At 45.7% G+C, this 14604-nt stretch overlaps 1 protein-coding gene across 9 annotated transcripts in view; it reads left to right on the plus strand.

Moving 5' to 3' along the window:
- The first annotated feature begins 571 nt into the window (after positions 1–571).
- The window catches only part of LOC139994502 (uncharacterized), a 33682-nt gene continuing 19649 nt past the window's right edge, over positions 572–14604 (plus strand). For 3 of the 9 annotated variants that reach the window (XM_072017218.1, XM_072017224.1, XM_072017225.1), the window contains exons 1-3: positions 572–914; positions 3368–3700; positions 8731–8802. In XM_072017218.1, the coding sequence (XP_071873319.1) occupies positions 3550–3700; positions 8731–8802 (223 nt within the window). In that variant the 5' untranslated portion in view covers positions 572–914; positions 3368–3549. Of the gene's footprint in view, positions 1450–2303; positions 2816–2869; positions 3078–3367; positions 3701–8730; positions 8803–10008; positions 11818–14604 lie in introns of those variants that run through there. The other 6 variants (XM_072017216.1, XM_072017217.1, XM_072017219.1 and 3 more) reach the window with 5 other exon arrangements.

Genomic DNA, 14604 nt, shown 5'->3' on the forward strand with positions numbered 1-14604 from the left:
TAGAAAACAATTGCGATTGTACATATATTATATACATTTAGTAAATTTCATATTTTAGGTCAAATGCATGTATAAATGTATTTCTATAATACTTGCAAATATTTTATTTATGATATATAATCATGGGATTACAAGGCTTTTGATCGACTATCTTACAGATAAGCCAAGCCATGATCTTATACTAAACACATTATCATTTATGCTAACTTAAAACTAACTTGAGCTAATTTTATTTATGATATATATATATATATAGTGATAATAATTTACAAAACAGCGATGAACATTAATCTTCATATTTATTTTTAATCTATATTTCTCTTAAATATAGATGCTAAACATCTCTCTGGTTTACTTTTATTAATAACATTTTTGTTTCAGTAAAGACGTATATGGCTTAAACACTTTTTATACAATTATACAGCATTAAAAGTATGTATACCACATCTCAGGACATCAAATTGTTATGATTATCTTTTAAATGATCGTACACTTTTAAACCGATGAAAAATGTTAAACTTATTTATTTAAACATAAGTAAAATTTTATTAGTTCAAATAATATTTAGTAGAATGATCGTTTGGTCGTGTGACAAAGATTTGACAGAGTATTGAAAATGATATCTCGTGTAAATGGAAAGAAAGGAAAAGGAAAGGTAGGGAATTAGGTAAGAAAAAGTGACGGGACGTGGTTTTGGCGCGCGCGCAAAAGTAAACAATGAACTGTATGGTTCTATATGGTAGAAGTGGCAACAGCGTAGAGGTCCGATCCATGTGACAGAGAAGGAACGTGACAAAAGGTGGCAGAGGGTGACGCCGCCGAGATCGGAGTGAGTGTTTGCCCGGGCGAGCCGGGTGTCGGGTGTGCTGTGTACGATTGTCGCGATATTCGTCCGTTCTGGCGTCCACCGGAAGGTAAGCGCGCCCGTAAAAGATATCGGCTGGTTCCGAGACCTTGGTTCGATAGATTTTTCGCAATGGTACCGAAGAAAACGTGAGAAAATCAGGAAAAAAGTGCACTAACTAACGAGCAATATACAGCAGCTCGACACTTCTCTTACACGCCCAGCGGAGTGCTGCGTCACATGGGCCGCGTTCATTGGTCGATACAGCCAGGTGACGTCATGAACCGCGCTTTGATTGGTCTATACCTCGGGCCCCAGACACGTGAATCGTGGCCAAGCAAGCATGGCTGTTGATGCGCAGTGGTTAGCACTTGTAAAATGTTTCTGCCACGCGCTAGATCGATCAGGTTATAACCGTCGTGTATCGTAAAACGTCGCGAGATCGTCCGCTGTTCAAAAATTGACAAGTGCCTTGTGATTTTCCTCATGTGTCGCGTATTTGACAGGAGAAATATCGTTGAAATTCTCGCAAGAAATTGATTTCTACCGTGAAAGTGGGTTCCAGCGTGTTTCCATTGTGACCGAAATATATTGGCGGCGTACCTGTAAGTTCCTGATTATTTTCCAGCAGTTTCTGGCGTTACCACGCCCGTTTAAAACCCTCCGCGGAACATTATCTCGTCAGAACTATCGCCTATTTAATTAACATGTGTATAGGTGGTTGCGTGGCGTGTTTCCCGTGCCATAATAGACCTAGCCAATCGCACGGTACTTCAACTCATGACGTCACGTTATAGCAAGCTCCTATTGGCCAACGGTGCGTGCGTCGCCCGTCTAACGTGTGTGTCGCTTTGTCAGTTTAAGGAGCTCGTTCGGTCTACGGCACGCTTCTTGACTTTTCGTATACTCTTCGATAGACAGAGCCTTTCTTTTACTCGAACTCGCAGCACGCAATGCATCGTGTTCTTCTTTCCTATTTTTGCATGGTTGCGCCTACTATGGAATGCAATTGTATCCGCTTGTAATCGTGGTACGCTTTCGCGATTACATTGCCCGGGATATATCTACTTTTCAAATCAGCGGCGGAACCTCGTTTCTCTGCGTCGCCTTTCCCGCCTCTGTCTCGTCAACCTTTTTTCTTCGCTCACTGATTTCTCGGACTACTCGCACTCGACACTCTATACACTCTACACTCTACACTCTACATGTTTGTATTCGCGAATACGCTCTTGCGCGTACCAACGCCACGTAACGACTCTCGTTTCTGCTATCGACGCTACATCACAGGAAAATTAATCCAACTGGTTAAGATGCGACGACGCCACCTAAAACCACTGCGTATCTTCTCCTTATGCTCTACTATGATTTTAGTGTCAGTGTATGTTTAACCATTACAAAAGTGTAAAGTGCATAATTGTCTATTGCATAAAAGTCTATAATTTTTCATTTAACAACATCTAGTTCAACTTCTTTTTAATTATCATTTCCCAAATTTCTATTCCTTATATACTTTTGGCACGTCTAGCTTTATCATTCTCGATTATTTTATTGAAATTTGTTTCTTTCATTAATAATAGATAATACGTAAACATAAAGAATACATAAGCATACCGATTTATCGTTTGTCATGTTAATTAATCTTCAATTTAGTAATGCCGTTACATATAATATATCCAAAATTTGTATATCACGCATTAGATTTTCTTTTTACGATTTATTATTTTATCAGTATCAAGATTATGATAGATGGAGAACAACCTTTTTTGTAAATTACATTCGCAACCGAGTTTCAAGCAGTAAATAGCGGCATATATATTACGAACGATATGAACGGCATCTCTTTGCGTTATTTTCTTTTTGACTGTTAGATTGTTTCCAGCGATCGGAACTCAAGATGCGTGCTAATGCTCTGTGCTCCAGGAAAGCGCACGTTGCGCTTGCGCACCTCCTCCGTGAGGTATTACGAAGACGGTACGTGGGAGGGGATAAAGCTTCCCGCGCGACTGCGTTACGTCACGCGTACGTCACGTGACGTATACTCAGACACCGGTCGTGTCCGTACCGTCTGCAGCTCCGTTCGAAGAAGCTAATAATATTATCGAACAACAAAGCGTCAAACGTTAAGGAAAAATAACGATCATGCAGTCGAAATGGTTGTTGGTCGATCCGAAGCCGTGTCCTTGCAAAACAAACGAAAAGATGTGACATGTGTAATTTTTTCACGTTATCAGAGGTTCGTACTTGCCGTCGCGTCGATTAAGTGTCGTACCATGTCCAGTTAATTGGCTTTCTTCCTCTTTCTCGGTGTATCGTACGCTGATTATTAAATAAATCGCGAACGATGAAACGAACGCGAGTATTTACGTTATTACATATGTCTTCTCCTCTCGCGTTTGCCAAGGTCGACAAATCAAGATCCAACGAGTTGCTACGTACCCCCACCCTTCGCTCTGAAGTGACACTGCGATCCGGTGCATTTACAGTATAACTAAATGGTTATTTTTTGTATTTTGTGGATCGTAGATTGCCACCCGCGGCTGGCAGCAGCAGAAAAAGAGGAGGGTTGAGACACGAGAGCGGGCTCTCGACTTCTTCGTCCTCGGCAGCCGGCGACGGGAATCGACGGTCCGATCGCAGAGTCTCAATCTCCCGAAGGATCTTGAAAAGGAACAGAGCTCGTCGTGGAGCGAATCGGCAACGTCAGGATGAGCCTGGAAACGTTGCTGGAAGCAGCGCGGTTCGTCGAGCAGCAGGAGAAAACGAGGGAGCGCCTCGCGAGCAGCTCTTCCTCCTCCTCCGATCATCCGCTCGCTGTAGCTCCCCACTCCAACCATCACAACTCCAACGAGCCACGTGGTGAGTACCACGCGCCACTTTTCGGCTACCGTTCACAATACCTACAAATACGTAGAATAGCTTAACGCTGCGAATTGCTTCCTCAAAATCTTCTACCGGCTCGATGCTTCGTTTCATGCAAGAACGAGTGACAATACAAAATTCCACGTTGCTCCAAACGCGAATTTCACGTAAGAAATAAGCTTTGAAACGAATCGCAAAAGTATATAGATTTGGAGAAAAGTTAGAAGCGTTTGTCTCTTTTGGTATACTTTATTGCTTTACTTATTTTACTTATTCCGTTAGATCTTCGAAGATTTGGGAATCTTTTATGCAAACTTTTGTTAATTATTATATTTAAACTTTCGATCGTCACAGTGTCCGATCATAACGATAGATTCGATAATCGCGTATCATTTCGAGAAATAGCCCTATGGTACTTTGTAGCAGAATGGTTTTCTCAGTACTCGAAAAAATATTGCGAAACTAAGAGTTGCTTTATGAGCTTAGAATAGGAATTGGCATTGGGACGATATCGCAAAAAGCGACCGTTAACGTTCTCGCTTCAAAGAAAAAATATAATTGCAAAATACTTGCGCGGGGAATGAGAGACACTGCAGTGTACATGCGAATAGCACGCGATGACCCATGCGTTCACCGCCTCCAAATTAGGTATGATTTCCCTCGCAACAGTGATTCTCAAACAGGTTGACGGGCTTTTACGCGTTACGAGCTGGAAAGTTCCATAAAAATAAAATCGTTCTACAAAATCCACGTACGAATTTCTCCTGCATTTCTGTCCGAGTTATCGGTCTATCTCGATGAAACATCTTTTAGATGGGTTTCTCTGTTTAACGAGCTCGGTGATGGCTCTAAGGGGGTTACGAAGACACGTTAGAGCTAGATGGTTGACGCGATAATAATCGCAAAAGCGTTCGGTCGATCGCTCGAGGGGTACCATCGTCGTGTCCCTTTGATTCCCGCGTTTTCCCAGGTCAATGACTCAACCGACCGATCCTGTAAAGCGAGTCTTAGCACACGCGAAAGAGTTCTCGGCGAGCACGAAACGCGCGGTGACGGCACGCCACTATGCCATCGGTCTCTTTCTCTACGATTACATTGACTTTACGCGAGTCAAATGATTCGTCGCGATAAAGTTTCGCGAAAAAAATCGCTAAACCAGTCGCTGCGTGGCTGATTACGAGTTATACGATCATTGTCGAGGTGAACCGGTAGTTCCACCAGCTAATACGATCCGTTGCGATAAAAAGTCCTCGCCTCGATTACCTTTTACGTCAATTCCTACTATATTCCGCGCGATATCGAAATTTCGGAACTTGCGAACGCCCGCATTTTTCTCAGAAATTTTTTTATCGCGAGTCGGTTTGCGCGCGGATTGATTAAACATTATCTCGCGATGAACGTTAAACTCGAAGGCTTTTCGCGTTAATATCGTTGCGTGAAAGTGTATCACGATTGACAAGCGGTCAGGCGAAGTGTTTACAAGTTTCAAGGAGATAGAAGGTTGAAAAGTCAAGAGAGAAGGTAAAGAAGAGAGAAAGAGAGAGAGAGAGAGAGAGAGAGAGTGGGAGTGGAATCGAGCGAGGGGCGAGCAGGGGTGGAGCGGTGCGATTTAGTTGACCGTATGCATCGGGTTCCCCTCTGGTCGTCGATCCAACGTGAACCAGCCATCAGAAACGTGCACGTACAGAGGCCACTGGGCACGTATAAAGGCAAAGGGTGGCGGAAGTTAGGCTTAGGTGGGAGCGTACGTAGAGGGAAGGGTACACGTTGGCTTGCAGCGGGGAACCGCGGGGTAGACGCTGCGCCAGGGGGCTGAGACGAGGAGAAAGGGCGGAAGGGGCGGGAGGAAGAGGCGATGGTGGATTAGAGAGGTGGGGATACGCGATATCGCTTTTGGAGGGGTAACGATGGTGACCGTGGTGCGCTACGGTGACGATGACGGTAGGAACGAACCTGTATACACCAAGGTATAGTGGGGAGTCAGAGGACCCCCGGTCACTGACTCTAGAAACTACGGCAGCTTTTGTGCTTCATTCACGAGCGCGCCACCTACTTGTACACGGCCGTTTATGTTTGCCAGCGCGCCTTCCCTTTTCCTACCGCTCTTCCCCTGTATCTTTGCGATTCTTTGCACTCCTTGTTCTCCTTCTTTTCACTCCAATCCAGGAGGACACCTCTGGCTGTCCCTTCGTCGGTGGTCCTCTGTCTCTTTCCCTTTTATCCTATCTCGTGTCGTCTCGCGTATCGATACCACGCTTTTTCTAGCTATTGTCTCACTCGCGCGATATTCGTGCAGCTTTTTTCATCGTTATCGCGCACGCATCTGATTTATCGCGCGGTTCGTTACGATCAGCGGCAATTCTCGAGCGTGCGCTGCTGGTGCGCACACTGCCACACACGGTACATAGAAACACGCAGTGGACACTGGCTATCTCCGGTTAGGGAAGTGGAACGGCGGAGAGGGGGGAACGAAGGAGATCGCGCAGGTAGCCACGCGTGGTGCGTTATACGTCCGCGGAAGGAAGGCAGGCAGGCGGGCAGGCAGGCGGACAAAAAAAAAAAAAAAAATATACGTACGATACAGGTCAGATCGATCTTCCCGTTTCGTGGGTTTGTGCGCGTCAACGCGCGTCTCAATGAACGTGTCAGGTGAACTGGCAAAAGGCAGTTTAAATTTCGGTGCTATCTATATTCGTTCATCCTTGTATATCGACGAAGTATAAATCTTATCTGACATTAATCCTTCGATCTGGAAGAGGCTCATTTTTTGTCGCGTATAAGATGTAGCATAAAGATCGAGAACGATTGATATCTCTATCTTATAGAGATATGAGTTTTTCTGCAGTTATTAAAGAGAGAAGGAAAAGAAAAGAGGGGGACAGAGAGATAGAATGAAAAAGATGATACGGTACGTAACGAGCGTATGTAATAGCGACGTATTGTTGCGTTTGTCTATTTTGCCGGTGGGTCGTGATGAAATCTTAAAGGAAGGTGAATATACACGCGTATCGGGGGATCGATCCCTTGTTTTCACGGTCACGCCTCTGTGCGCACGGTTGAAATGCGACAGGAGACGGGAAAATGCGCGTTTCGCGATACGCCCCAATTTTATCCCTGCGGCTTGATTTTCTTACTGACAACGTTATCGAGCGATCCCTCATTATCGAGTAACTCGATGATAAATGCGTTGAAACGAAATCTCTTGCAAAGATACGCGCGTATAATTTTCCAATAAAACCTTTCTCGCACTCTGTAACGATGCATTTTTTTCTTTGTCTTTATAAAATAAACGATCGGTTTTTTTTAACGAATTTATTTGTGAAAAAGTTACGAGCACGTAAATGTGTAAGAGAAGAATTGAAAGTTGTGCGAGTTCGATATATACCGGCTTATAAAATGGAAAACCACGAGTATATACCGGTCTCGCACACGAACACGATCGTAATACGGATGATTTAAACGTTGTAATTCGCTCCCTATCTCCGCGCATCCGGTCTGTTACCGCGTTGCGCGTGCTCGCTGGCACGGTGGTGCGTGATATAACAGGCAATGCGCATTAAACGATAATTTAAGTCTGTCTATCGTGTACTTAAACGATGCTTTACAATTCAGCTTTACAACTTCATAACGCACGTAGCGTGCGCGTGTTTAGCACGATAGGCGTGCGAAGCGTAGATCCCAAGGGAGAAGTACCTGTGTGTTGGAGGGATTTAATTTTCCTGCATGGTTACGCGTAATTGATTCAAACCCGATCGAAATTTCTCAAAGACCTTGAATATGTAAATTTTACACATTTTTTGGGCGTCGATGTAGGTTTTTTTTTTTTTTTTTTTTTTTTTATTCGAATAATACTTTGACGAAGCTTCGGCGTGTACCAAAGTCTGTTGGCATTAAAACCGGTATCGCTTGACTATTCCAGGATTTTAAGCTCGGGATCGACCGCTACATCATCGCTAACCACTCCTACCGCACAGCATCAGTCGGAGTGCGTTGTGCGCTGTTCTGTAAACTGTCGTAGGGGCGCTCGTAACCCACTGGTCGTTACCGACTAACGTTCGCACTATCCGCGGATACGCGCAGATTAGCTGACTTTGTACGAGTCTGTATCACGAAGAGGGGAAAATAGAGGACGAAAGTACGAGAGGATGAATTACGTGGCAGAAAAATAGGCGACACGAACACGAGAGTAGTTTCTAGAAGGACCTTCGGTCACGTGTTCGCTGTTGAAACAACGCGAACGGGGTAGAGACGAATGAATTCGATCGCCGATCGAATAGATCGAGAGAAAACAAAGTGGGTTAGAGTAGAAGAACGGGGTAAATAAGGGCAAAGTAAAACGGAGCAGAACGCAGCGGTGCACTGTGTCGACGAACGAGCACGCGGGCAAATGAGTCGCACGAGTGCGCATGCGCCTTGTCCCCGGCAAGCCCCCACCACGAGTGTCCGGCCGCGTGGCGTTCTGATCAATTGCGACGTTGCCGAGTCCTCGGCTGACCCGGTGAAAGAGGGAGGAACAGAGATAAAGCGAGACGGTATTCCCCGGCGTTTTCGTTTTTCCCCACCACACCGTTCGATCTCTCGTTGCCGCTCACCCTGCTAAACCAGGGGAATATCCTTGTCCATTCCCCTACCGTGTTAGCACGTGCAGACGCGCCTCCTTCAATTTTTCATACCTTATCGACCTGTGGATTCAAGCTTATACGCTTATACGCCGCGGTGAGATGCGTCGAAGAAAATCTAACGAAGGATCGAGACCAGGAACGCGATGGAAGTGCAACGGAACGGTGACGTGTTGCGCTGCGGTGCGTCGCTGGTAGTCACTGTTTTCGCCGCTGTACGCTGCCGCGTTTATCGGTGACATTGCGCGTAGGGGATGGAAAGGGGCAGGTTGCATTTTTAAGGAGAAACGTAACAATTACGATCCGTTGGGTATTATAATTAACGTTTGTCAAACATTTTATCCATCTTTTTCTTCTTCTTTCTTCTCTTTGATCCGAAACTATTGATTTTTCTTATTACGTTTTCAGGTGCCAAGTTAAAGCGGGAACGTACGGAGCAAGATGACTTATTTTGCGAAGAGAAGATGCTCATTATCGACGGTAAGTGTGTCAAAACAGAAACATTAGGTATTTAAGGAATGTTATCTCAGTTGAAACGAAGTAAAGTGACGCGGGTCGAAAACACGTTGATTCGATGCCTCGATCGAGTACGATCGGATACGCGTGCATATTGCATATTAATGCGCGCGTCCTCGCAGTCGGGGGCCTCGTGTATTCTTAGCTACAAAATTCAGAGCGCACAATAACTGTTTTTTTTTTTTTCTTTTTTTCGCCATTCCGAATCGCACATACACGTTGCGCACAGAGAAAACGCGTGCGTCGTGTTAAATAAGTGATCGATTGTTCTGCCTATTACGGCGATCATGCATAATTCACTGGGTTCGAGCAATTCCACGCGAGATCGCCTTCGATTCCTAATCTGTCGTCGATCGACGAGGATCCAGTTTCTCTACGTGACGGTGGACTGCGTCGGTCGTTCTTTAAAACCAACCATTGCGTGCCAACGAACACGGAAGAACAAGTATGTAACAGTTACTGAACAGGGAGATAAAGGAGCCTGCGTTGGAACGCGTTTGGAAGTCGAACGACTCAATCGAAACGTCGTCGACTCTCTCCGTATTTCTCCCTCTTTGTCACCTACGTCGACGAGTTTCTCTATCATCGAGCGTATTCGTTGTCGAGCGAGGCTAACGATTCTCGTTCGCTCCGATTACGTTTCGAAACGTACACGCGATTTCGCGGCGGCCGTTTCGAGTTTCAACACGTCGTGCATCGTACATAGTATTTTTGTATGTGTGCGTGCATGCGCGCGTATACGTATATATATATATATGTATGTATGCAAATATATATGTATATATATATACATACAGAAGGATTCCGACGGAGATAGACAGCGTGCCTTCGGGCGACAAGGACAGAGTGTCGCGGGTGACTGGAGGCAGCTCTCGCGCGAACGGAGATGTGACGGAAAGCGGCGACGGAGGGTCGAGAGGAGATTGGTCGGCGTCGCTGCTGCCATGCCGTCGCCACTGGTGGCGTGCACGGGCCGAAGAGGTGGGGTAAGGGAGCAGGGGATCGTCATCCTCAGGTTGGAGGCGGTGGCACTTACGTTTAGACTTCAGTCGGCACCCGCGACTCACGCGGTTACGAGATTCCTTCGTTTAGCAAATTACACGGGCGATCGAACGATCGATACGAGCGACCGGTCGTTGTTTCTTTAAATCGGTTTTCAAATTGGTAAGAAGGACATACCGACGCGATACTCGTCGATCGATCGACCTTGTAGTCTCTTTTATCAAGCTGGCGGAGTCGTCGTGTCGTATATAATATAGATTGGTTTTAGAGGAGCGAGTCGTAGAGCCGCGTATACATACATACATGAGAAGTCAGACCGGCTGTTAGATACGCGCAAAAGGTCGCTGGTCTGGTTGTGCGTCGTCGTTGCAGATACACGGATACTCGAGACGCCGCTTTATCAGCCGCGATTACACAAGTGCGATCCGTCGAATAAGAAATCCATAGCCGTGTTGCGATCTAGGATAGTGTGTTTGGATTTGTTCACGCACGATCGACACTTCTAGAAATCTTTCGCGTATTGTCTCGCAGAGTAGCGGCTCTATTCTCCGAGTTAAATCGCACATGGATAAGTGGATGGGACATTGATTTCGATAAATGGGCATCGATCGTGTGTTTCGAAGACGTCGGTAACCATATATATATATATATATATAATCGCGAAATCGAAGAACGTATTCGATGGACGAGCAATGAAACTGTCGAGACGAACGTTGGTCGACAAGGTTGGTTCGATCAAGGACTTCTGGATATCGAAACTGTCGTCAATGTTAGTTAAAAAGGAATTTGAACCCGTGGTGACTGGGGCCCACAAGGAGATTCGTCAAACGCGACACCACGACGCACGAGACACGGTGTCGCGAATGTTTCGAAAGTTGTGATTTTTTCTTGCCGGTATAAACAGCGACCTCGTCGTATTCATTCGTCGTAACCGTTTCCCCTCTCTGAAACGAAACTGTGACGCAGCCCTCTCTCTTTTCCACGCGCTTCGCATTCCCGGTCGTTTCCACTTCTTTTCGAGCGACCGCTCCGTTCGACACCGTCCTGGACGACAGTTTTATCGGTCGTCGCAAGGCTATGCGTTCTCGAAAACCCGCCGACCACCGAGCAACGACGTGTTTATCTACCTCGTATATACTACCAGGTCGTTCGTTCGTCGCCGTTAAAGGGAAGCTCCTCGCCGTGTAACCGTGCACGCATACGGATCCAAGTTCCTATCGAAGAAAGTTCCAAAGCCATCGGCATCTATGTATATTGGAAAGTTATCGTGGTAATTACGGCTGTGCTGTGCGGTACGTGTATCTTCTGGTCCGGTCGTCGCTCGTAGCGCCGTACGCCTCGTTCTCGTGCTTCGGACCTTAACCGTCGTCGTAGAGTACCGACTCCGGGCGCGGAGGAAGGGTACTGTCCCGACTACGGTACAAGGGAACGCGATCTCGCTATTGTCCTGATCGCAAATTCACGGGTGTGACGAGGAGGCATCGCCGACCCGATCTCCGATTATAGAGTAGAAAATTATCGGGCAGGATTGCAAATGGTCGTAGAAACTGTCGCTTGAATGTACCGAAAGGCAAGAGGAACGTCCATACGTCGATCCTGTGTATCGGTGCATGTGTATCCGTGTGCTCGTTATTTTTCCTTTTTCTCTTTTTCGTTGGCGCGCGTGTTGTACGCAGCAGAGAGCAGCGTGCGCGAGAACGCGTGTGATCGTCGGGAACATGGGAGTTCTGTTGGTTTCGGATGGCACAGCGGCGGTTCAACCTCGTATGAATTTGAACGTGGTCAAAGCTGCGGGAGCGCAGCGTGCGATCGACATCGCTAACGAGACGAATAACAATGTAAACGGACTGAGAGATGCGAATAGTCTGATGCCGACGCAGGTCGTCGGTATAATCGACGTGGTCGTCAACGACGAGCCGGTACGCAGCTGGATGCCGCCCCCGCCCAAGAAAAAATGGATACGACATTATCTGCTCGGTGAGCCAAACTTTTACCTCTACACTCCCATTTCTCGTCTGCCTTTCGCTCTCGAATCGAACGCCTTGGATTTTCAGTTGCTCTTTCTTTGGAGTAAAGTTTCGCCGCGTTCGAGTCGAATAATTTCAGATTAAGCGAACGTCCGAATCGTTGACAATCGTAACTCACCTTCGTCAAATTTATTCCACGCGACTTCCTAATTCATCCAACTTACGATTACCGAAGATCGTCGGACGAATAACGCGATCGTTGAACGTTGTTCAAATTCGTCGCGACAAAAGTTTCCAAATACGTATGAAAAGGAATCAGGTTATGCTAAAAACTGTGAATAATTATATTAAAGTTGAAAGTACAGAAAATTTGGTTCCAGTCAAATTTCTCGCTACTAGTTGCTCTTTTCGTCGAGCAGTTGCACTCGCTTCTTTCTTTGTTTGCCGTACAGCGGTCTATAACTATATGCGGGGGGAAGGGACGGATGTTTTCACGCACGAACCGCACAATGATCACGATACATTTATTTGAAAGTCGAGAAGACGCGATAAAGTCGCGATCCGCCGATAAAATGCGTTTCGCACGTTTATTATCGATGAATTGCTCTTTGTAGTTAGAAAACATCGTATCGATAATGAATGGAGAGAGCAGCGATGGTACTCGCGATTAACGCGATTAGGAGCGTATTTCAGGGTTCGTTAAGGGGTAGCTCGATGTTTGTCCCGTGTTTCCTCGTTTATGAACGAATGAACGCGATAGAAGTGGCTCGTTAAGAAACGATCCGTAACGGGCAATAATCGTGGCCTTGTATCGTTCCGCATATTTCACGCTATATCTGGCTATTGTTTTTTCGTTGAATGTTTCGTTATTTTTGAAAAGAATGGAATCGAAATGCAAATTTTCGTTTACTTTTGCCGCGAAATACTTCGGACCGTTGTGTTGCGCCGATCTTTTTGGTAAGACGGCTGGAACAAGAACAGGTAAGGCGTATGAATTCGGCATTCTTTCTTCGTAGTTGCATTCTTGATCGCTGTGTATATCGGGCCGCGATACGAACGTCGAAACACAGGTCTAGGTAATTGCAATTAATCGTAAATTAATTAGTTTCGTCGTAGAACGACGCGACTAGTTCTCGTTGATCTTGGAAATGTTTACGAGAGGTTACTAGGTTTATTAATCTTGCTTTTACGAAGTTGTAAAATATCGGAAATGTAATTGCTTAACCTTTGTGCATCTTGTACGTACATCCATCGATCGAAACAGAGAAGAGGAAAGAGTATATTCTATAGAAAAGGACAGCAGTGATCTTTGATACGGCTACGTACACCGTATCGTTCGATTTTATTAAAGCGATTGAACAATTGGCGACCCGAGCAACGTGCACGCGCCACTCGCCTGCTTTATCAAATTACGTCATACCAGTTCGATGCATATTCGATGCACGCTGTTTAGCAAAAATGAATCGTTAGATACGTCTCTCGTACCGCATAGTTGTAAACGTCGCCTTCGAGTGCTGCAAAATATCTCAAGTTTTTCCACTTACGATTGATTCGACCATACCAATTACGTTGTACGCAACGTATACTTTACGCGGTTAATTGCATTCGATCTATAGATATATCGGATTATAGATAATATCGTCGTGTTAACGATATTCGAACTTTTCACGAGCCAAATCGATCGACTCCGTTTTTCTTTAATTTCTCAATTTCGTAAGAATATTCAGTTTTCAAGATCGTTTATCGCAAGAGAAAAATTTGCGTATCTTTGTGCGCTTATGAGAAATTTGAAAGCGAAAAATTGTAGAAAATGCGCGCAATATGGAAAACTGTGTAAAATATCCAAAATATGCGTAGCTCTCTTTCTATCGCAAAAGCAACGAATACGCGTGAAAATCCGCCATCTAGTCGCTGGTTTTCTCCGGCTTGCAAAATTCTTATTTATCGATGACGTTATCGGTAGCAGACTCCATACGACAAAGGACGGTACATTTTCGATCGCCAATTCGATTCAACAGTTCGATTCGCAAAATTGCCACGGAGTGACTTGGTTTCTAATTTTAAAGCCAAGTCGGTTTGGCGTGACATCAAGGCAATTATATATACGCGCGCATTCAGCACCCTGTGAACTGCACTGCCCCAAACTCCCCGCGATCCCACCGATTTCCTATTTCATCTTGCGCACGAATACCCGCTCCTCCGGTCGTTATCTCGCTGGCACGTGGTCGCTCGCGACTCCGTATCGCGACCGTGACACTGCACTTAACCATCGACTAGCAGTCATAACGATTCCCGGCGGTTAGTTTTCAAGAACGGTGGCGGTGAGAAGCGCGACGAGCAACCGCGTCGACGGCAAACCCGCTCGTCGTGAAACGTGTCGCGCTTTTTATCGATCACACACCATCGCGACCGATGCAGCGTTTCCACGCGGTTTGTCGCTTCGTCCAGCAATCTACGCGCGCGCGTACGTATGATCTGTCGTAAAAACTAGAAATCTAGAAAATATTAACGCGTTTTAACGCGAGCGCCTTCAAACGTATCGAGCTGTCGGATAAGCCTCGCAGAGTCTACCGAGCTTGCGAACTCGCGTTCTTGTTGGAAAACGAGAGAAATTCGACGATAATAATGACGAAATAGCGGCACTATTCGATAGATCGACGGGAGATTAAACGGAATGGTATAAACACGTTTGCTTTCGTTGCATCGTTGAAAGATGATGGAACAAAGTCTACTCGTATCTGGAAAAAGTTTAAGACTCGGCCGATAACTCGATATAGATATGGTTGCGTGCGATGTA

Source organism: Bombus fervidus, chromosome 14 (genome assembly GCF_041682495.2).
Source record: "Bombus fervidus isolate BK054 chromosome 14, iyBomFerv1, whole genome shotgun sequence".
NCBI classification, from domain to species: Eukaryota; Metazoa; Arthropoda; class Insecta; order Hymenoptera; family Apidae; genus Bombus; species Bombus fervidus.